The sequence below is a fragment of the Alosa alosa genome, chromosome 16 (assembly GCF_017589495.1).
Source record: "Alosa alosa isolate M-15738 ecotype Scorff River chromosome 16, AALO_Geno_1.1, whole genome shotgun sequence".
In the NCBI taxonomy this organism is placed as follows: domain Eukaryota; kingdom Metazoa; phylum Chordata; class Actinopteri; order Clupeiformes; family Clupeidae; genus Alosa; species Alosa alosa.
In genome coordinates this window covers 14,482,626-14,507,625 of record NC_063204.1, presented here as the reverse complement: position 1 = coordinate 14,507,625, position 25,000 = coordinate 14,482,626, and the positions used below count along the sequence as shown (strand labels likewise).

Sequence of the window (25,000 nt, the reverse complement as noted above, 5' to 3'; positions counted from 1 at the left end):
GATAGTCTGTGCGTGTGTGTATGAGTGTGTTGTGTTTATCATGAATCACCACCTTTCTGACTTCAGCTGAAGCTAATGTTGTCTGCTGCCAGTCAGATCAAGAAATTCATGTCTGAGCAAAGAGAACATGTCTCTCTGAGCTCAAACTCTGAGCTGAAAAATCTCTCTCTGAGAGTTTTCAAAATCTTTCGTTCTCGTATTGACGATGCCTGAAGGACCTCACGCTGTGGTCTGAGCAAGGAATGACTTATTTCTGGCATATAACTTTATTATGGTGTTCATGGAACATGATGGTGTTAAACGGTGATGGTATCATTCAACATCTCCCACCAGCCATGGTGTCATGTCTGCCTTACACATCTGGCTAAAATGGAAGATTGTTAGATCTTTGGCAAGATTTCAGTAAACTCATTAGTTGTTTTGAGCGCTCTAATTTCTTGCATAATGATGACATGGACAAGCTGTGGTGAGACAGCTGGTTGTTGGACCATTAAGCATCACGCGGAAGCTCAGGTCTCAAACCTTCTCACTGCAAAGTGTGTGTGTGTGTGTGTGTGTGTGTGTGTGTGTGTGTGTGTGTGTGTGTGTGTGTGTGTGTGTGTGTGTGTGTGTGTGTGTGTGTGTGTGTGTTTAATCACACCAGAACAGGAGGGAAATGTCAGGTAAATGCCAGACAACTAAGAACAACAGCTGTTGCCGTTTTAGAGAAGCATTTCATATAAGACTGCACAACATGTACAATTGCACAGAAACATGAGGTGTGTGTGTGTGTGTGTGTGTGTGTGTGTGTGTGTGTGTGTAGAGTTCATTATATCCACCAGGTAGAGAGTGGGAGGGTGGAGGGAGGCCGTAGTTTTCAGTGTGTGTGTACAGTATGTGTGTGTGTGTGCGTGTGTGTATGTGTGTGTGTGCGTGTGTGTATGTGTGTGTTGAGTATTGGGGTGGGGGGTGGGTGATGAAGTGTGTGTAGGTTAGAAGGGTGTGTGGAGGCTCTCGTCTCTCTCACTTTTCTCTCCTACGGCGTCTCTTCTGCAGGTACTCCTGAGACCAGCGGAGGGAGACAGAGGAGGAAAAGCCGCAGCCTCGCCACCCTCTCCACCGCCGCACCAGGACGATCTCTGGCTCACTCTCCTCTCTCTCAGTGTCCCCGGGAACGCCCCGCCTTTTTCATCTCTCTCTTGTCCGCTCTGTTTGTCTCTGTGTCCCTCAGAGCTGGCTCATTGTGACCTGACAATAATCTGAGTGCGTTTGTGTAATAATCTTGGTGCATTTGTGTTTGCTATTCGCTACCGCGGATCACCAGACATTTTGTGTTCAGATTAACACCTTTTCTCCTAATGGGAAAAAACACTTTTGATAAAAAAAAAAAAAACAATCTGAATGCTTAAGTTTAAAGCTCCTGTATAATTGTTTGTTTTCTTAACGTTTTTATATATCAAAAGCTTCATTTCGTAAGCCTTTTGCAATTTTATTACTGTCTGTAGAGTATTAATATCAAATGTGTGTATGTAAGCCTTGTGGAGAGCAAGTGTGTTACTATATTGCATTTAAACATTACCTGCTGAATTTAAACATGTGTGTGACAATCTATTCTTTGAAGGGTTTGCAGAAAGATGTCAGGGATTGAAGAGCTAATCCTTCACAGGTTCAGTGTGTCCTCTTAGCTCCCATGGTGACCGTCACCTGTCATGGCCTCCTCATCCATCCTGTTCACACACACCCTCTTGGTCCAACACAAACACACACACACACACACACACACACACACACACACACACACACACACACACACACAACCTGAGATCAGACAAAGCTATCTGCCCCAACACAAACCTTACAGGATTAATCAGCCTAACATACATGTTGATAATGTTTTTGTACACATTTGATTTTAATTTAAGCCTTTCTTAAGATGCATGTAATTCTCTGTATCTGTTCTGAATTATTATATATAATTTCTAGTTTTTAATCTTCCTTTTAATGGTGAATTTAAAGCATGCAGAAGATGATACAATCTGTAATTTACATGATACAATCTGTAATTTTACAACATAATAACGCGTGTGATTGGAGTGATTTATGGCAAAAAAATATGTGCCTATTTATATCAACAACTGACTGCATTAAATGGGACATTTTTGACCAGAGACTAAACAATTTAACTATTAAATGTTAAATTATACAGAAAGATTTATTTGACCTATATTCAATTCGATAGGGTGAAAGATGTAATTTCTGATGTAATTTCTTTAGTTTCAAAACAGTCATTTTTGGGCAGAACACAACATGAGGTTGTAACAACATGGCATTTACCGTCTGGCTGAGCTGATGTTCGGACCTATCCCAACTCCCGAGTGGCACCTACTTTCATTGGTATTCTAGAATCAACTGACTTACAAAACAGGGCACCGTCTGATCTGTGCTTCTTACGGAAAATGCTTCCAAGTTCTTCACGTCAGACCCTACACCTGCTGCCTCACCTCAGACAGTACATCCGTTATGACGTCAGCCTGCATCATCATCATCAGAGTCATTAGCTGTGCAAATCACTGCTTGACCTTCTTTGGAGATCAGAGTCAATGACAAGTGTTTTCATGTTTTCTTTCTGAAGTCATCAAGAGCCTACTGTATGTACTCTCAAAGATCAAGGTGAATATATGGTACAGCTGTATAATAAAAGACTGAACACAACTTTTCAGCTTTGTGGAGTCATCTGTTTTAGAAGTGCTACTTATAGATGCTGTGTGGACTGAAAACTTGAGCATGATGAACAACATCGACAGGAGAATGTGTCAGAACACGGAGACAGTGCTGCACATTCTTCACTGATGTCTTTTTAGATGTTATGCAATCAATCACTGTCAAACAAGGACTCTGGCATCTGGTGTTAATGGAAAAGTTGATCAGACTGCCACAGGAGGAACTTGAGACATGACAGAACAAATGCACACACATGCATGCATACACATGACAAAGACAAACTCACATAAACACACTAACACACACAGACATGATATGGTCTTGGAGGGGGGCAGCTCCATTCATTACGTGTGGGAGACACAGATTCCCTGAGTAACCTGAGTATCATCTGAGTATCCTTTGATTAGTGCCTGAGTATCATCTGAGTATCCTTTGATTAGTGCCTGAGTATCATCTGAGTATCCTTTGATTAGTGCCTGAGTAACATCTGAGTGTCCCTTGATTAGTGCCTGAGTATCATCTGAGTATCCTTTGATTAGTGCCTGAGTATCATCTGAGTGTCCCTTAATTAGTGCCTGAGTAACATCTGAGTGTCCCTTGATTAGTGCCTGAGTATCATCTGAGTATCCTTTGATTAGTGCCTGAGTATCATCTGAGTGTCCCTTAATTAGTGCCTGAGTAACATCTGAGTGTCCCTTGATTAGTGCCTGAGTAACATCTGAGTGTCCCTTGATTAGTGCCTGAGTATCATCTGAGTATCCCTTGATTAGTGCCTGAGTATCATCTGAGTATCCTTTGATTAGTGCCTGAGTATCATCTGAGTGTCCCTTAATTAGTGCCTGAGTAACATCTGAGTATCCCTTGATTAGTGCCTGAGTAACATCTGAGTGTCTCTGAGTATCCCTTGATTAGTGCCTGAGTAACATCTGAGTGTCCCTTGATTAGTGCCTGAGTATCATCTGAGTGTCCCTTGATTAGTGCCTGAGTAACATCTGAGTGTCCCTTGATTAGTGCCTGAGTATCATCTGAGTGTCCCTTGATTAGTGCCTGAGTAACATCTGAGTGTCCTGTTGAGTATCCCTTGATTAGTGCCTGACTAACATCTGAGTGTCCTGTTCCTGAGATTGAACATAAGGCTTTGAGTGCTCTCCTGAGATGAGACGGGATTCTTGTCTAAAACTTTATTCTGTCAGATCATGTGTCCCCATGGGCATAACCTGCTAAACTTCTTCCCATTATATAAGGATAGCAATGACATTAGTTATATGAGTGATATCATTTATGAGGACATGAGTGTGCTCTAGTGGTAACTCACAGGCTTTTTACACATTAATGATTCTGTTCAACAATTAGCGTTACGCAATAAGATTTATTCACACAGCCTGGGGTTTTGCTCCAGAGTTAAGCGGATCTATGTCCTGTAAGTGTGGCTCTGCTGCTGTCTGCCACATCTCTGTGGCGCTGGAGCCTCCTCATGACTGCATGGCCACTAAGCCCAGCGGGTCAGCAGACACTGGGCAGCTGGCTGCACTCTGGCTCCCCCTGGTGGACTGGCAGGAAGCATCACCCAGCAGAGGTGTGGGCTGAGCTCACAGACAGGCTGTTTCCCAAAGTCGAGGAAGCACTCAAAGGCTGCCTTTTCAAGGTCGCCACGTCATCAAACTCCACCGAGCACTGTTCCAATGTGCTCCGAAATTCGTGTCCTTCGTTCTGAGAATTTTCAAGGATGGATCTGTAACCTGCGTTGTGTTGAACCTGCGCGATTCAGCCCTGCACACGCCCGGACTCGAACCCGCGAACAGCAGCACCTCAGATCGGGAGGCGAGCGCGCTAACAATTGAGCCAATAGCCCAGGCTCCTGGCTCGCATGCCAGCAGCACTCTTGAGGCGTCGGGGAGTGAGGTTTACCAACGTTCCACAAGCACAGCTAAGCTAGCTGGCATCCGTTACACATCTGTGGATCCTCAGGTGAACGAAAAAATCCATAATCCTCTGCGTTGACATGCATCGGAGCAGCGCCCCTACTGAAATGGAAGCATGCAGTTAAAAGCAGAAGCGCTTAGATGGGTGCTGAGCATGCGGTGACGTATGTGCATGTTCACACTAGCTAGTCTGTTCCAAAGTAGAGTCCGAGAATGCAAGGGAAGCCTCTAACCCAAGGGTGGGCAAACTTTTTGGCTCAAGGGCCACATTGGGTTTTGAAAATTGGCCGGCGGGCTGCATAACAACTAGCCAGAACGATTTATTATCGGTTTCGATGTGTAGTGCCGTTTTTAATTTCATAGACTGTATAAATAAGTCCATTTAGTCAGTGTACAGCTGCTAACGTTAACAGCTGGCTAAACAGCTGGTGCCTGTTCAGCTTTGTTGTTGCCTGCACAAAACACATTAAGTTAAGATTTCCCTTAAAATCCGATTTAGGGCCCCCTTAAAATAAAATGTAGTTTTCCCTAAAGTTTTTGTGTCTTGCAACTCAAGTGACAGGCTGTGTTCGTGTTCGCTGTTTTACAGATGTTGCAGATCTTACGTTACGGATGTTAACATAGCTTCTAGGTTAACGTAATGTGAGAGCCAGCTCAGCTGAGATCGCTATCTGACAGACTGCCATAAATGTCAATATTGCTAAATGGACTTATTTATACAGTCTATGAAATTAAAAGCGGCACTACACATTGAAACCGATAATAAATCGTTCTGGCTAGTTGTTATTACTTACCCATCCATTTAATCCAGTGTCTTCCATGTCGTTAATCCTGCTAGTCATAGACCACTTGACTGAACTGAACTAGGGAAAACAGCATTGGAAATATTCAGTTGCTATCAGTTGATAACAGACATGTTGTGCAACACTGACACCTGCTGGTTATTCAGTGGAGGGTGTCTTCACATTCAAATCTAGTGGTATTTATTTGTGGATCTTGGTGTGCAGTAGGAATGTCTCCAAATTACGTCATCGACATAAAAGCAAAATCATTTTGAGACAATCCTCACTCCATACGGCTGGGCCCTCTCACAGTTTTTAAATGGTCAGTAGTGGGAACTACTGTTGCCTTCATGATTTCCTTTTAAAAGTTTCTTATAAGAAGGAGATATCAATTATCAGCAATGACAAGCCAGCTGGAACCTGCGGCTCTCTCTCCCTCTAGTGAGTGCAGACGCGTTCCCAATTAAATGGATCGCATAATGTTCACGTTAGATCTGCTGCAAAGGAGATAACTAAGAGTTAACTTAATTTAACATGATGTTATCTCTATTTAACATGATGTTTTGACATTGACATTGTAAACGTTCTCTAAGGAGAGTGAAAAGCAGTTTGCAGTAAAGCTAACCAACATCGTCTTTATCGCAGGAAAAAATAGCAAGCAGCCTGATAACCAAATGAAATGCTCGGCGGGCCGGATGAAAGTGCTTGGCGGGCCGGATCTGGCCCGCGGGCCGCAGTTTGCCCACCCCTGCTCTAACCTCATCTTCGTAGAGACCAACTCGCAAGAAAGCATTCAATCAAGAAAGCATGCTCGACTTTGGGAAATAGTCACAGGCTCTCATCACCGAGTCTCGCAGCTGATCTACAGCACAGAGTGAAAGACAGATGCAGTGGATGATATGTCAGTAATTGTATTATTCAATTTCACTCAAATTCCTGGCAGGTATTCCATCAACCTCACTAATGAAGGCGGCGCTTAACAGAAATAGCCTGGCTTGAACTAGCGTAGACTTTCACTTGAGGTTAGGGTGACCAGATGAGATTGGCAGGTTAGGGTGACCAGATGAGATTGGCAGGTTAGGGTGACCAGATGAAATTCGGGACGCTTATTTTTTTTCCGCGGGGGGGGTAGGCCTACATAGACTATTATATGAATTTTCAAACCTGTACCAAAACACATTTTTATTCAAACTTCAAGTCTGCCTCAACATACCATAGAGAAATCATGAACTCAAAATGTCATTGTGGGGAAAAAAAACATCTGCGTGTTCTCCCTCCGTGAGAAACACCAAACTCTCTTCTGCACACTTTGCAGAATGCTTTCATCTCGTCGCTTAAAGGAACCATATGTAAGATTGTGGCCAAAACTGGTACTGCAATCACCCTCCCCCGACTCGAGGTTGCCAACCTGGATGCCGAAACAGTACTGTCTTCTTGATTAGTAGATAGGCTGAGGGTGGCGCATCAGGCCAAAATACAACATGACATGACAAAACACAACACCAACATCAGTTGAGTGACATATCAGGGCCATTTTAGGATTAATTGAAATACATTTCTTACATACGGTTCCTTTAAGGCTTTGTCAATCCACGGGTACCTCCCCACCCACTCCTCCTGGTACCTGCATAGACGCTTTTGCTTTTTAGCGGCGTGTTGGGGTTCCGGTACATCAGTCATGTCAAGGAATGAATGAAAATTAGCTAAAATCAGTGCATATTCGCGCCTAATTATAGAATGTCAAAAAAGAAACAAAGTAGCCGGGGCTGCAAAAAAAAAAATAACTGGGGCAGAAAATAACTACTCAGTATTCTGATTGAGTATAATTTTTGAGGGGATTCGGGATAAACACTTAAATTTCGGGACTGTCCCGAATTGCTCAGGACGTCTGGTCACCCTACTTGAGGTTGAAGCCATTCCAAGTTAGCTGCATCTTGCCTTGGTTTATTCAAGCAAGGCTTAGGTCAGCCAAAGATTATACATAGGCGGAACAAGATATTTCATCAATAGCCACTTCCGGGAACCCGGATTGATTCGCACAAGGGGCGAGACACGGCAGGTGAAAATATTGTTCATGCACTAGCCAATTTTGAGATTTTGGGCTAGTTTGCTACCTTAGCATTCTTTCACACTACTACAACAACAAAGTCCGATTTACACATTTTGATGTTTAGTTCATTACATTTTGTCTACTCGTGCCTGTATATTTCTGCTAAATTCAGTTAGCATTCTAATGTTTCATGCACTACCGCGACTGTGATCCGAAACATATCATGTGTAGTTCATGTTGGAAAGCTCTGTTTTTCCTGCATGGCGTTGCGCTATCAACAAATATCGACATTTTCCTTTGTATCACCAACCAATCGCGAAAGTTCAAAGACAAGTCTAGGCTGAGAACAGAATCTCATTGACCGTGTTTCAAGGCAGTGAGAAATCTCCACTTCAGAAACACTTACATACACCAAACTTTCCAGTCTTATACCTAACTACTGTATATTTACAAGACCTTTAACAGAGGGGTTTGTTGATATATTATTTCTAGCCTGATTTACTTGACATTTTATTCCTAAAAACTGGCTTTATCCAAAGCGATTTTTTTTTAATGCATGCAAATTATGGCATATGTAATTGGATAATGCTTAATTTGCATATTTAATGAATAGAACATATATAGAACTTGAAAGCACAAGTTGATGGAACCGTCTTTTGGGACTCTTTTTGGGACTTTTTTCCGACTGATGTTTTTTTTTGCAACACAGCTTGATTAAGCTTGAAAGTTAACCTGCTATAGACCAAGCTAGTTCTGTGGCATAAATTCCCATAGATACCAAGCTGGGATACACATAAACCACACTTATGGAATGGAACTCTCACTAAAATTAGCGAGAAAGGCTAAACCTGGCTTATTGAAATAAGCTAGGTTTAGCCTTTAGCGAGGTTGATGGAATACCCGCCTGGTCTGGAAACATATGTCAATCATCATATTATCCACTTAAATTCCTGGTGTGGAAAAATTCCCCTGAGACCTCTTAATTCCTGGAGCCACTGTGTATGCGCGCAAACACCTTTCAATGTCCGTCTCTCCATCTGTCTGTCAGTCAGTTTGTCTGTCAGTGTCTGTCAGCTGAGACTTTCTAATGTGGAGACACAGCACTCAAAAAATACTCCATAGAAATGCATGGGCCTAGTTTGTCACGCCAATATGGCCGTTGTCTACACATATCCCACCCCTTCCTCGGCAAAACGTCGACATGTGAATACATTGAACCAATCATGTGGTGTGATGTGAATACATTGAGCCAATCATATGGTGTGTTGTGAAGACATCGTGCCAATCATGTGTTGTGATCTCGCCGCTGGAGCAAGATCGGTGTCGTGAAGCCTTGCGCACGCGCAGTTCGACCCAAAGACTGTGCCCGATGAGTGCCCATAAAACGTTGGTATATGGCCGCCGAGTGGAGGGACTTGCCTACAGTAAAAGGACTTCGATGTCAGTCAATCCATTGGTTTATTTGTCTGTCCATCCATCAGTGAGTGTGTTTGTGTGTCTGTCCAGTGAGTGTGTTTGTGTGTCTGATGCCTGGAGAGGGAAGCTGCTCTCACAGCGGAGGATGAGGTGAGTGCTGCTGGACTGGCAATGACGTCAGAGGCGCCTCTCTGTTATCTCTTCCAGACGCTTGGCTCTACGGAGGACACTGAGCAGAAGCGCTCAGCTCCGCACCGTGATACAGTACACAGGTGTAGGACACAGAATCAGGACAGACCATGCCAGACAGCACATGGGAGATGGCACATGGACTATTTTATTAAACTACTATTGAAGAGACTATTAAAAAGGACGTTCCTCCCACTCCAGGCCTCTAAGCCCCTTAGTGCAGTTATTACTGGGAACTGGTGTAGCTAGGCTCTGGTATTACTGGTGTAACTAGGCTCTGGCATTACTGGGCTCTGGAGTTACTGGGCTCTGGTGTAACTAGACTCTAGCGTTACTGGGTTCTGGAGTTACTGGGTTCTGGTGTTACTGGGTTCTGGTGTTATTGGGCTCTGGTGTTACTGGGTTCTGGCTTTATTAGGTTCTGGTGTAATTGGGTTCTGGTGTTACTGGTTCTGGTGTTACTGGGTTCTGGCGTCATTGGGTTCTGGTGTTACTGGGTTCTGGCTTTATTGGGTTCTGGTGTCACTGGGTTCTGGCTTTATTGGGTTCTGGTGTAACTGGGTTCTGGTGTTACTGGTTCTGGTGTTACTGGGTTCTGGCATCATTGGGTTCTGGCGTCATTGGGTTCTGGTGTTACTGGGCTCTGGTGTTACTGGGTTCTGGTGTTACTAGTATTCCAAGTGTACAGGTGATAATGGGAACTGATTTTGAAAATGGCTTGTGACTGTAAACACCATTCTCCTCATGGGTAGGGAAGGGCAGATGGGAGCAGACCAGAGATTACAATCTGCATGTTTGTGTGGGTGTATGTGTGTGTGGGTGTGTGTGTGTGGGCAGCTGGCACACAGGCTATCAATTATCAGGTCTGTTCACGGCCGCCTGGTTCTCTCAATGCAACCCTGATGCTTCACACTTGTTAGCACCGCTGACCGTGGCTAATTAAGAGTCCTGCCCCAAGCAGCTTGTTCTGCCCGCTAATTAACACTGCACTTGAAGTCACACCCACATAAACACCCCCACACACACACACACTGTAATGGAGGTTTAATCTAAAAACAAGCTGCACCTCACCTTAACTTTCACATGCTCTCTGTGAAAGTCATCAAATTAAATCCTGTCAAGGACATCAGGCAGGCAGGAGGAGCCGCACTCCTCTGTAAAATGTGGAAATTGCTGTGACGGTTGTCATGCAGACCGGACGGTAAGGAGGACACAGACCACACTTACCTCTGCCTACAAGCCTCTAGATTTCAACAAGATAGACGTACCAATCTTCCCCAGCATCACATAACACAAGACTCTTGCTGAAACTACCTCCGAAACTTCTGCAGGTGGTAAGAGAATGAAGTCTTCTCTGAAAGTCTGCCGTCCTTCCTCTGGCCTGATCGAAATAGATTATTTCATAAAACTTGTACTGTACTACACTCTAAAGCAGTGGTCCTCAACCGGGTGCCAAGTAACACTGGTGTGCCATGAGGCAAAGTGAGGTGTGCTGTGGAATTTTGAGGAACCAAATACATTTATACAGACTAATGAAATAGGCTAGAGCAGTGGTTCTCAACCTTTTTTGAGCAAACGCCCCCTGACCTTACTTTGATCCTCTGGCCCCCCCCACACACACACACAATAAAAAATAAAAACTACACCCCCGGGTGGGCTATAGGCCACTCACTCTCATGCTATATTGCTTAAATAAAAAAACGAGCCCATTTCTGCGCTGTTTTGGTTTCTTCTGGAATTATAAGAAAATGTCCCTATGAGCCTATTTTATTATTAAGCAGATTTAGCCCACTGTTAGAAGCAATAGGAGACTGGTTGGGTAAAAAAAAAAACACTACCACATCAGCATTGGTTGTAATGATTTTTTTTTTTTTTTTAAATCAATAGGAACATTAAATCTAGGCAACAAGACGTGTCATATTATCATGGACAAAAATCAAGTGCACATCACGTGAACAACATATGCACATCGCAACAATCCAACCAATCACAAAACAGTATCCGCGCGTGAGGCCTGTGTAGGCCTATACATATTTCGTATTTGATTAGCAATGGTCTTTTCGTGGAGACTACGCTCAGAGCAGCTGCAGAACAACAGCGAGCGGGGCTGAGGGACGTGAGTCCGGGCGTGTGCAGGCCCGAACTGCACTGTATGACCACTGAGCATAGATAAACAGTAAAATGTAGCTGGGACGGTAGAGGGGTTAGAAACCCATGAATAAAAATAGCCTATTTATTTCAGATAGCCTATTTTTGCACCAAAAATATGTGAAAACCATGAAAGTTTAAAATGTAAACAAAAAAACTCTCACGTTCCCAGCGCCCCTGGGTTGTACGAACGCCCCCCAGGGGGCGGTACCGCCCCCGTTGAGAAACCCTAGGCTAGAGGGCTATTTTAAATATATAAATGACACAGCTTCTTGATTCTTGATCAACATCATATGAGCATAATATCACTGTGGTCTCAGCTCATGAACACACTGTATAGAGAAACATAGGGATTGAACACTGTTATTGCCTAGATAATAATGTGTGTGAAATACTTTACAATCAGTAACCATATGGTGTGCCTTGGCGTTTTGGTTTGATCTTTGGTGTGCCTCAGCCCCAAAAAGGTTGAGAACTTCTGCTCTAAAGTGTTTTTATTATGAGAAATAACCCGCCTCTCCGGTGTCAGATCAGCTCTGAACGGCTACGCCCTCAGCGAGGCCGACATGTAAGGTTGGAAGTGACACTCTCTCTCAATGTGTCCACACACATTACACAGAGGTCCTCCTTGGTTGCCTCCTTGCCTAATGCCATTTCATGTCTGCCACCGAGGAGGACTCAGCAGGGTGAGTAATCTCTGTGTCCCCGCCACGACTGCTACCTGACGCTCACACACCTGTCACACTCAAATCAGTCATAAAGCCCTTAAACGTCTGCTATTTCAGTCTCAGCAGGCAGGAGAACAAAACACTCACCCCCCAAGGTACACACACACACACACACACACACACACACACACACTCTCTCTCCCTCTCTCTCCTCTTGCTCCCATCTTCCTCTCTCTTTCCTGCGCACATCTCTCTCTGTCCCTCTCTCTCTTCTTTCTCCTAACATCCATCTCTCTCTCTCTCTATCTCCTGTGTGTGTCTGCTTTCTGACCGTGCTGAAGTAAAGTAGGCCACCTGTGATTAAAGCAGACCCTCACAAAGGCAGCAGGAGCAGTGTGTGGTGGTGGTGGCAGCTTGTTGGCAGCATCCCTCTGTAATGTGCACAAGCGCCACAGCAGGGGGCTGACCTGGGCTTTGTGACGTCTCAACTCCATTGTGAGTGAAATGAGCACCTGGCTGTGAGGCCCCCGTGCTAAATCACTCTAGTTTACACACACACACACACACACACACACACACACACACACACACACACACTCACACACAAATATACACACATGCACACAAATGCACAAATATACACAGACAAGCGCGTACACCTAAATGATGTATTAGGATACCCCTCTCTGAGAAGTGTACAATGTGTGTGTGCACAAAATAATTCTTCAGAGTTGTGCTGCATGTTGTGAATGTTTGTACTGAGATGAGGTGTACTCTTGCCTAATGAAACTCAGCAGGTAATTACAGACTCCGAAAACTCATTACACACCTGCTTTCTCTACAGAGACCTGTCTGTCTGTACACTGAATTATCTGTCTCTACACAGACCTGCCTGTGTGTCTATGAACCTAAAAGGATTATGGGTAAGTGATGCCATGAAATATGAAGGGAAATCCCTTAAGGAGCTGCCAGTGTCAGTGTTTCAGTGTGTGTTAGCCTCAGTGTGAGCTAGCTCTTAGTTAGCTTTCCGTGTGTGCTGGCTTTTAGTTTCTCAGCCCTCTGAGTGTGTCTCATTGTGTGTTAGCTCTCAGAGTACACATACACACACACACACACACACACACACACTCCTTGTCTTCCGTTTCACATCCATATTTAGCCCATGAACATGTGACTTTAAGCAACAGTGCATAAAGACCTACTGTATAGATCCACACAACCTATACTACTGATATGGCTAACGTGAGGTGCTACGTGATCTCTTCACTGAGGCAAACCCATTTGAACTAAAGAATACAGGCACAGCACTGGCACTGGAACCGGCACTGGGTTCAGTGGAGTTATTCTGGGCTCAGGGGCTAAAGCGTGTGTTCTCTTGTGCACTTTTGAAGGTGTTGAAAGGAACCGTGTGCTAACATCAGTAGACCTCTCCGCAGGAGCTAGAGCTTGAACATCTTTTAAGGAAGAGCGGCTGGCACTGCAGGCTGATCGAGGGAAACTGTACCATACAGGGTTCCTTTCATCCTGTCCAGACGGGAAACTTTTGCCTGGAGCGAATGGATATCTTCAGCTAATGAAGTAATCCTCCATCCAACTGAAAACTTTAATGGCTTTCCTTGATCCATGTCAGAGGAGAAATTAAATATTGATGTCTGCAGCAGCAGCTGCAGCAGACTTTATCACCTCTCAAATTTATTTGAGGATTGAACGCATCATCGTGTCTCCTCCAGGATGGATTGCGAAAGTGAGCCATGTGTGATTTCAGCTGCAAATTCACAGCATCCACTATGACGTAATGTACTCAAATATACTTAAATTACCCATAAAAACACACGTAATTGAAATGTGTTAAATTTGATAAACAGGCCCTTAATTTGACCTTACAGTAAATGCCATTTTAAGGTGTGACCCCTTAATCTACATTTAAAGTGTCAGGTCAGGGGTTCCCTTTATTTGTTGTGATTAAGGGAGTAATTAAGGACAATTTAAGTATATTTTAATTTTATTTTAAGGTGTTAATTCAGGGATTCCTTGATTTAGGGGGCAAATTAAGGTGAAATTGAAAAAGTAAGGGGTAAATTCAGTAGGCCTTTAGTAATCAACCCTTAATCTATGCACATTTCTACTTAACAACTACTTAATTATATACAGGTGTTAAGGTCAAAAGTAAGGCATTTATAAGGGGTGGAATTAAGAGGTTTTGCATCTGTTTTCACAGGAGCAGAAGACAAGTGGCACACGAAAAACAACCGCACTCACAGTTCCTTTAAAACAACTTTTAATTCATACCTGTCAACATTAAGCTTTCCAAAAACGGGAGAATTTTTTCAGGGGGGGGGGGTCAGTGTTTATACCGGATCTGTGTTTGCATTTTTAATACGTTTCATACACGTGTTTCAACACTGCATTTCGGTCGTTGCTTTTATCTTACCATTACCTTACGCATGCCAGTTATGTATCCATCAGCTGCCTGCCTGCAGCCTACTTCCAAAACTCCAAAGCTGCTTGCTGTCAGATTTGGTTCCAAGGGCACAAGTTCAGTGTATCAACAACACTCAATAACAGTTTATGTGATGTGTTAATCAATTAAATTCCCAACAATTTCACAACAGCTAGTTCTGGAGTAGGCCATTCAACTAGCCCGCTTGCTTACGACGAGACTCAGGCTGCGCAGTCGGCACCCACTTCCTTATTTGGGTTTTGGGTTGCCAGGTTTTAGCCTATGACAAAACGGTTGAAATTGAAACTAAGTGATCGTGTATGTGTAGGGTGTATTATTTCATACACAATCTGGCAACCTGAATGGATCAATGATTTTAAAATGAAGTTTGATGGCCATGCAAATTACGGGAGTTTTCCGGGAGAAATAACAAAACGGGAGGGTGCTGGGAGATGATCTTGAAATACGGGAGAAACCCGGGAAAATGGGGAGTGTTGACAGGTATGTTTTAATCGCATTGGAGGTTTCTACCAGAAAGCTCTTCCTCAGTGTGTCAATGGCGATTACGTCCGTGGGGCGATTAAAAGTTGTTTTAAATAAACTGTGAGTGCGGTCCTTTTTCTATATATTTACCTACTTACATGATCCAGCACCCAGTGTATAATACTCAGGAGGTGTTGAACACGTTTTTCCATTGTTTTACAAACACTCTCTCATGGAAAGGCTGTCACGCGAACGCTCTGACTCGCGGCTGTGTGGGGGGCTGGAGGAGTGCTGATAGCTCGTCACTGACGCCCACAGGCTGCCACTCTAGGGCATTTATTATGCGAAACACAAAGGAAATCTCAGGGTGATGGACTCTTTCTGCAAGGAGGCTCAAGCAAAGCATTTACTTAACTCAACCCAAGGCCTGCTGGTAGTGGTTGGAGTGGGGAGGGAGGGCAATCATGAACCCGATGAACTTCATCAATGCAGAGGTACGGACACCAGAGCCAGATGAGCTCTGTGCAGTAGAAACGACAAAAGTGCCAGATGAGCTGTGTGTGTTAGAAGCCACAAAAGATCCAGGTGAGCTGCATGTGTTAGAATTGATACCAGAACCAGATGAGTGGTGTGTGTTAAAACCAACAACAGAGCCAGATGAGCTGTGTGTGTTAGAACCGACAAAAACAACAGAAGAGCTGTGTGTGTTGGAACGGACACCAGAGCCAGGTAATGTAAGGGAATGTGTGTGTGTGTGTGTACTGTAAAGTGTGTACTGTATGTGGGAATAGACTCGTCCCTGAGCCTGGTGAGCTCTTCAGCCAGGCCGTGTCTCAGGAAGCTTAATAACTACCTACATGACAGGAGAGGCTATTTTGAAGCCGCTCCTGTCCTGTGGTAGGTCTTGTATGCAGCATCGTGGGTGGAAGAGAAAAGACATTGGCCAGGGTTTCAGTAAAAGATGTTCGTGGGGTTTCAATTAAAGACATTGGCCAGGGTTTCAGTAAAAGATGTTTGGTGGATGTTCCTGAGTTTGCTGAGTGTGAAGCCATGGGTGTAACGAGGTCCACTCGTGTGTGTGTGTGTGCTTTGAGGTGGCCATACATGAGAGGTTGTTTGTTGCCTGCGGCGTTGCATCAACATCAGCAGCATCCTTTGACCACATTGCATCAATAGTGTGGCCTCATTATTGTGTCCAAGTAGCCATTTCAGACACCAACCATGAGACCTGATAATGGTGGTGTGTGCGTGTGTGTGTGTGTATGTGTGTGTGTGTTCGCACCTGTACACATGTGATGTGTGTGTCTATGAGTGTATGTGGATTGTGGCAGTGTGTGTGTGTACTCTGTTACGGCCCTAGTGTGTTTCGGCTGTCTGTCTCTGTGTTTTGCCTTTGCCCTTGTTATCCAGTTGCGTGCGGTGAGATTTTGCGTGCTTGGAGCTGCCCCTCGAGTTGGGCCATTATGTTATTCTTGGCCAGACCCTTAATCTTTCAGATTGGTTCTGGTGCTCCAGGCTACAATAAACCGGTCATCTCAATCATTTACTACCTTGTTTGTGTTTACTTTTATCCTTTGCTTTAAGTTAACTAGTTACGCAGCCTTATGCCCCTACAGTAGGCATTTTAACATCCAGGCATAACAACTCGTGTATGTTTGTCTCATGTATGTGTGTGTGTGTCTGCCTGTCTGTTGATTCCCTCTCAACTTGGCAAGCACTCCTCGGGGATGTTTGCAACCTGAATTCCCTGTTGAGGACCGGAGTTTACCCATTTTGCAGATAGCGCAGCATCAGGGGAGATCCAAGAGGGTCGTGGGTGTATTCAGCACATCAACAACTCAAGATGTCTCTTCTCATGAAGAAACTGAAGCTGTAGTGGATGAGGGCTGAAAGAATTGTGAATAAGCATTATAGTCTACTGTACTTCTGTCCTTGTCCTATGCAAGCATCCTTTGTTTATCCTTGAATTCAATGAAAGCCTGTCTAGAGGCCTTTTGCCTATCACCAGGTGTGAAATGTTAATGTTTGTAGAACAGTGAGGGGCCAGGCCTCTGAGGAACTTCCCAGGAAAGGGGGTAGTTTTAATTAAAAGACAATAGAAGCTGACCAGACCTGATGAAGGCCTAATCCTCATCCTCCCTTTCTATTGCATATTCAAACTGGGTTGGACCTAGAGGTCACTCCTTCTTTTGTTTGTAACATAAAGGTAGTATACACCTCTGTGTAGTTAGAGAATCTGGTGAAACCCATGATGGGATGACACAAACATGCCATCTCTCCCTTGAGGGGCACTGGCCCCTCATTGAAAAGAATAAAAGCCTGGATCCTGATTTTCCATCGTCCTGACTGAGTCTTATATGGTAGTAAAAAAATATGCTATCAGGGCTTCAGAAGACTCAGATTATGCACACTGTCTCTGCTGCTGTAGTGGACTGTAGTTGGGCAATTCCACGCAATGCCATGGTATTTAGTTGTTGGCATTGTGGACGTGACAGTTTTGTGTGGAATTGCCCAGTTGTTATTTATTGTAACACATATGCTAACTAGCTCTTCTCTATGGCAGCTGAAAAGATTAGTGTTGTGTGTGTGTGTGTGTGTGTGTGTGTGTGTGTGTGTGTGTATGTATGTGTGGTGTGTTGCTGCTGGGGCCCAGCACAGTTAAATACACAGTTGCAGTTATGCAGTTTCAGCCCACAGACACTCCGGGGGTTATCTAAAGGGGCTTTAAGGAGTTTGTCGAGTCCAATACATGAGCTGTGGGACTGATTTGTGGACAGAGCTACAGCATGAAGAGCAAGCCAAGGAGCCCAGTGGGAACATGCTGTAACTGTGTGTGTGTGTGTGTGTGTGTGTGTGAGTGAGTGCTGGGAGTCCATTGGAAACACACTGTCCTGGTCTAATGATTCATGATCATGACGGACTTCCATTTCTCCATCATCTTGTAATGACGTCACTTTTCAGGACCAATAAGGGAACCTGAGAGGGGTCAAAGGAAATCGTGAATCGTGATCGCTGCTGGAAATATAACAATTGATTATAAACCCCTGTTAAACCTAATAAATCTGACTCCACTCAATATTATGTAGCAAAGTGCTTGGTTGCCATATATAAACTACCAGAGCAGGCTATTCAAGTAAATGAACATAGAGGCTGTCTCAGTCAATAAATAGTTTATTTGTTTGTAGTCCTTGTCTTATCATTTTCTTAGAAAGTTTCTTGGTTTTTTTCTTTAAAAAGAGAGAGAGTACAGGATACACATAACAATAACAAAGGAAAATACACACAGCCAACATAAAGACAAAATACCATAAACAGACACAAATGCCCCCAACTCTTGTTGTATATATGGGCCCACACCCACCCACTACATCTCAGTCAGACCGCAACCTCTATAGAATCAAGCTGGGAAGTGATGGACTAAGCTATAAGTCACACAAGGTTACTTCGAACTACACCCCATTCTATCTAAGGAAGTAATTTCATCACACGAGGATACACAGCAATTGTCAACCTACACTAACAGGTGCTCACACAAAGCAGGCTACTACACAGGTTTGGCTGACTAGATGAAGTTCAGTAGGCCGCAGGCCGTAGATGGACAAAGAGAGAAGAACGGGGCAAAATATATAAGAAATTAAGAAAACCCAAAACAAACCAAAAAAACAGACAAAGCGCCTGCCCGTACGAAGACGCACGCGCACACACCCACACACAGACACGATATCAACAACCCCAAACTAAAAGAAAAACATGACTGGCTACGATACTAGAACTCAAACAAAACACGGAGAAAACAGTGGTCAGAACCCCTTGCCCACAATTCGAAGGCCTGTAGGGGGAAAACGTTTAGTTTAAAAGGCTTCAATAAACCATCACGCTATAATAAGTCACCGTGACACTTGCACATCACGGACAACATGTATACATAGGCCTACCTTAAAAAGTCAATGACCGGTCATCACAAGAGGTGAGCCGAGGTAGGAGGGGGACAGGCTTTCGGCATACTCTAGTGAAACAAACTAATGTTAACAAACAGTCAGGATCTTTACTATGTCGGAGCTCGCTGCAGCATTAAGTTATTATAAACAAGGGAGACACCATTACCTTGCACAGCTGGCGATGAATGCTAACGCTACTGGCTGCCACCCAGAGTTTGTCTGAAGCGATTCACTAAAAAAACAACAAGCACGCATGACTTAAGAACACTAGCCGAGGGCAACATGGTACCTTCGTAGTTGATAACCACATGCAGCATAACAAAAGCCTTTACATCCAAATAACCGATGTACCGCTAGCAATTCCAGCCTTCCGACGCCGGCAACACGTTACAAACAAATGACGCCGGAAGACCGTGTTTTAAACAGGAAGACATTTGTTGCTCATTGTCCGTCCCACCCCCAGATGCACACAATCCGCCTGGCAGCTGTGAAAAGTTCACCCGACTACAATTAGAAAAGTTTCGGTTCAATGTAACATTGTTATCCATAGTGGGTTGATATACTCACAATGCATACTGTTAATGAGAATACCTGACTCATTTTCTTATTACACTCGCTCTAATCTAGGAATAATGCCACCTCAACATAACATGTACTGTACTAGTCTGAAGGTAGGTCAGAGGCTACATGCTGATCCAGACTGCGATACTCACCAGCGTGTTAAACAGTCAAGCAAATTCCAATGTTACAGAGGGTCAGGCTGTGCTAGGTTTTCACGACCAATCTAGACCATCGCTGGCAAACTGCCCACCGCTGTGGAATGCTTGGTCAGTTCATCTAACTTGCCATCTCCCAGGTGATTTTGTTTCTACGGCGGCGATAACTAATCCTAGCCATTCATTATGCCAGCACCGTTACCTAGACTGCTACTCTGGTCAATAAGTACAATAGAAAGGCTATGCGGATCAGAACATAACAATTTATTTCTCAGGTATAAGTTACTCATCCAATACATTTTAGAAAGTACATCTAAATGAATAATATGAAAGTTACGAAAACAGGTTAAAGGAACATTCAGGAAATCATACAAAACAATCAGAGAATGATCACATACCCAGCTCAGAGGATGATGGCTACACACCAAAGTGGTGCGGGAGATTCTGATTACAGAATGGCTCACAATTTAATATGTCTTAAATAGGCTACCCAGTTTGTGATTGGTTACATTGATATGGATCACATGATTGGAGTACTGTTGAGACTTGAGACCATTGTTGTAATGTAGTGAGAGTGAATCAATCAAGACATGACAAGGTATACATTTGATTACATTTCCTGTCCCTATAGTTAACTGTTCCTGTGGACATGTGACAAGCATGTGACAGTAGGCCCACACTTAGTAGCTGATCAAGAGTCCACATTTGATTGAAAGGATTATCATCAGCCTAGTAATTAAGATTCTTACAATCTGTACAGTAATTAGTAATTGTAAGTACCCCCATCTTCTGTATCATAACAAATAATTGTAAGGATCCCCAACTTCTGTACCGTAATTTGTAAATTGTAATCAGTCATCACATCAGTAGTGCATTGTGAGTCTCCCCGTCTTCGTAATCACCCCCAACCACCAACCAAGCTGCAGCCATTCCTGGGAATGTAAATTATGAACTTGAGTGTATTAAACTGTATGATACTCTTATCAGTTAATAAAGACAGAAAACACTATTAGTTCTCTCAGAGTAATCTGCAGCCTACACGGCTGACTTCCCCTCCCCTCTTACAGGAGCAAACAGTCAAGAGTCGCTTCATGCAGCAGGGGAAAGGAACGCAGAATTACAGCATCATCTGTCGGGGAACATCAGTGGTAATAGAGGTGATGATGATGGTGTGTGTGTGTGTGTGTGTGTGTGTGTGTTTGATGATGGTTGGGGTGGATGTGCTGGTGCTGTTGTTTCCTGGCTGCCTTCCTCTGCAGACGAAGTGGCCCCATGAGTGCTCAGGCCTGCTGGGAAACGTAATCCCATCTGATAAATGCTAGTAATTACAATACACCATAGCATCGCTTCATAGCCCTAAGCTAATCATCAAGCACTAAACTATAAACTACTGTGCGTGTCCAAGCATTCAGCAGAGCCACACACACACTCTCTCTCTCTCTCTCTCTCTCTCTCTCTCTCTCTGTCTTTCTCTCACACACACACACACACACTCTCTCTCTCTCTCTCTCTGTCTTTCTCTCTCACACACACACACTCACACTCTCTCTCACACATACACACACGCAGGCACCCACACACACAGGCACGCACACACACACACACAGGCACGCACACACACACACACACACAGGCACGCACACACTAACACACAAACACAGGCGAAGACTTAATGACTGGTGGTGCTTAAAAGGAGGAAGAGGATGAGGAAGAGAACACGTCAGACAGGCCCTGCTGCCACAGTGGCCCACTCGCTGCTTCTCTCCTAGTGGAGGCTGTCCTTAGACATACACACACACACACACACACACACACACACACACACACACACAAACACACACACACACACACAGAGAGAGGAGACAAACCCTGCTGCCACAGTGGCCACTCGCTGATTCTCTCCTAGTGGAGGCTGTCCTCAGACATACACACACACCACACACACAGAGAGGAGACAAACCCTGCTGCCACAAAGGCCACTCGCTGCTTCTCTCCTAGTGGAGGCTGTCCTCAGATATACACACACACACACACACACCACACACACGCACACAGAGAGAGAGGAGACAAACCCTGCTGCCACAGTGGCCAACACACTGATTCTCTCCTAGTGGAGGCTGTCCTCAGACATACACACACACACACACACACACACACACACCACACACACACACACACACACACACACACACACACACAGAGAGAGGAGACAAACCCTGCTGCCACAGTGGCCAACACACTGATTCTCTCCCAGAGTAAGCTATCCTCAGCCTGCCAGATGAAAGAATGGGCACAATAGCTGATGTGCGCTGCTTCAAGGCTGTAATGATGGCACATTGTCGTAATCACACTCTGTGTGTGAATGTGTGTGTGTGTGTTTCCAAGCTATGGAGGCAATACATCTGCAGTGATCACACTCAGTTACAAGAAGCTTCCCTACTTGAAATATGTATCTCTCTCTCTCTCTGTCCCTCTCTCTCTCTCTTTGTGTGTGTGTTGTTGTGGCAGGAAATCATGATGATCACACTCATTTGCAGGTTAGCAACCAGTGCAAAGACAGTCTATACCAGCTCTGGGGGGAAAGGGAGAGAGGACACACTAACTCAGTGGTGCTAAGACCAGCAGTGCTAACCATTAACTGTAGAGGATACACTCAGTGAATACTTGCTGTCTACACTACAGTAATTGCTTACCCTAGTAGTGGTGCTATTATCTGGCTTCGGCAGAGATTGTGGTGTGGAAATGCGGGGCTGTACCTTCCCTTTTTTTGTACATAGCCCTGATGCTGCAGAGGTTGATAGTTTCATAGCACAAATTCTGTAGCATCTGTAACCACTCCAAAACCAACCGGTAGTGGTTCATCACAGGTAGCCAGGCAAAGGGCATGAATGTTGGCATTGCACACAAAATCCAAACTTTAAAAAGAAATGTTCTCAAACTTTCCTTATTTGCATATGATAGTAATTTGCATGGATACAACTATATCTAAACACCCATTTGTTTTCTTTCACATTTGACCAACTTGACTTCTCATTTGTAGTAGCCTAGTCTATGTGATAACTGAGCCTACTGCAACTGTAATTTCCAAGCTAACTTTTTTAAAAATGGTAATAATCTACACTATTGGACAGATTAGAATGAAAAAGTAATTTAGTTGTTTTTTTTCCTGAGAAACAATCCCTCTTATAACCATGCAATTTCACATTTCAACAACCATCAGAATGAGAGGTAATGTCATGGATGTGCATCACATGGACCGCCCCATAAGCAAACAGTAGGTTACTGAAGGTAGCTGAACATGTCTGGTTGAGGTAGCCTAGCAAAAGAGTTGTAAAGCTGTTTTTTGGAATTGATAGCATAAACAAATATTGTCTTTCATACATCATATCATACAAGCGTACTTTCAATGATCTCAACTAATTATGCTTTGTGGAGTCTGAATGTGCAAGTCAAAACATTTTCTTCCTCAGAACTTTAGCTGTTGTAAATACCGAAAATTGTCGACAAGTTGGCTTGAAGGAACTGGCATTTTTCACAAGAAATGCTGGGACTTGGAGGCACACGGGCACACGAAGCCTGAAAAGGATCATAAGTAGCATCTGCCAAGTGTCTCACTTTGAATGAAAAAGAGAAAAGCGATTTAAACTTTAACCTTATGTTTCATTAGGCGTACAGTAGGCCTACAAATCACTTTTGCTGTTGTAGTGTGGGCATCTTTTTGGTTGTGCGGCTCTTTTGAGTGGTGTGGAATTTATTTTGGCTCTTCATTCTGGACTGGTTAGCCACTATCGCTCAGTTACGACTGCAATACATAATTCATTGCGCAGACCGATTTTTTTGTAGCACATGCAACATATATGTTACATTGCACCAAATGTGAGCAGTAATAATCTCTTTCTCTCTCTGTGTGTGTGAAAGATAAAATAAAGTGTCATGTGCGTCAGCAATGTGTATGTGTAGTGCATAAAGAAAAGCCAATCAGGAATCGCTGCAGCCAGCCCTCCACAGCGTCAGGCCAGAGCAGAACCAGGAGCGTCAATGAGGCCACAGGACACCAGCTTTATTCCGACGGCAATTAACACGGAGCCACGCCCCTCATTAGCCACCAGAACTCTCCAGCTCCTCCTGCAGGTCAAAATACAATAGACATATACAAACAACAATATGCCTAGTGCTCTAGAGCACCATACAGGCAGATGGAGGAAGAGGCATAACGCTTCACGGCACGGCAAGACAAAGCCGGGGCGTCACAATAGTACTTGAACACCCTCCATCTCAGTATTTCACGTATTTCAAACAAACATTTTCTTACAGTCATGATAAGTTGGTTGTGCATTCTTAATAATTACTATGTAAGATGTAGCTCTACAGATGCTCTAATAAATGTGTAGGAACCATTTTTACCATCAACTTATAGCCTGACATCATTAACCCTGGACAGTGTTTTGAACGACGGAACTAGCTATTTTCGACCAAACAGCAACACTTTCTAGACACAGTTCTACCTAGGTTGCTGTTTGCGTTGTATCACTGTGGTTTAGCAACAACGAAGCTAACTTTTCTAGAAACACACCCCTGGTGAAATCAGTCCAACCACCCATCATGAGGGAATCAACTGATAGGCCAAGTTCCTGCTTCCCTGATGTGAAGATGATATCAAGTGATATCGGCGCATATATTAAAACAAATTAGAACAGTCTTTTTTATGCTCCGTGAATGGAATGCTTCAGTTACGTGCCTGGTGTAACCCAGGTTAGTGCACCTGAGTGTGATTACTCCCCCCTAGCCCTGACCCAGCTGGTCTCTGTTCACATTACATTTTTGCTGACCTGGGTCTGTTTATATCATAAACACTCGCTTCTTTTTACCAATATTGCTTGGCAACGTTGCAAAAACGGCAGTTTATTTCTTTGTTTTGGAACAGATAGCCTTTGAACTGCACCGGAGTTCTAACAAACCGTACCGCAGACCCACGTTTTCTAGCCGACCCTGGTCCGGACACGGGTCCACACCCGGGTTCACTTAACTGCGAAAATCACAGAACCATCGGTCCAAACGAACTCGGGTCCGGACCAAACGGTCTAGCATGAATGCGCCCTTAGACCCTAACGTGGTCTGGATGCTGCCCCTTGCACCACAGCTCCCCCAATATAGGCTAGGACGGCCCCAGCCGTGGCGCAAATGGCTGGGGCACCTGCACCGTATGCCGGCGACCCGGGTTCGATTCCCGCCCCGTGGTCCTTTCCGGGTCCCACCCCAACTCTCTCTCCCACTCACTTCCTGTCATTCTCCACTGTCCTGTCTAATTAAAGGCATAAAAAGCCCAAAAAAATATACAAAAAAAAAAATATATAGGCTAGGACAACTTTTATGACAATGTAACACAGCGTGACATTACAACATTGGCCTTGCTTCAAATGCTTCATCTTTGATGTACAGATGTAATGTATGGAAATGTAGACAGACATTGACTACACTGTCATATGTGTTGTCATAGAAACTAGATCATATTCAATGTTCTGTCACTGGCACAAAACTATGAAAGCCT

The 25,000-nt window shown here is 44.1% G+C and overlaps 1 protein-coding gene and 1 long non-coding RNA gene across 7 annotated transcripts in view; one reads left to right on the top strand and one right to left on the bottom strand.

Moving 5' to 3' along the window:
- Positions 1-2,691, top strand: part of scn3b (sodium channel, voltage-gated, type III, beta) — a 24,156-nt gene extending 21,465 nt beyond the window's left edge. For all 6 annotated transcript variants that reach the window (XM_048266606.1, XM_048266604.1, XM_048266605.1 and 3 more), the window contains one exon: positions 1,036-2,691. Coding sequence is in view for 1 of the 6 variants with exons in the window: in XM_048266607.1 (XP_048122564.1) it covers positions 1,036-1,045 (10 nt within the window). In the remaining 5 variants the exon portion in view is untranslated. The remainder of the gene's footprint in view (positions 1-1,035) is intronic.
- Positions 2,692-18,273: 15,582 nt separating this feature from the next.
- Positions 18,274-19,010, bottom strand: LOC125309777. Its single transcript, XR_007196191.1, has 3 exons — positions 18,903-19,010; positions 18,734-18,804; positions 18,274-18,627 (listed from the first exon to the last, which is right to left on the bottom strand). It is a non-coding gene; the product is annotated as an uncharacterized LOC125309777 (long non-coding RNA).
- Positions 19,011-25,000: the final 5,990 nt, after the last annotated feature.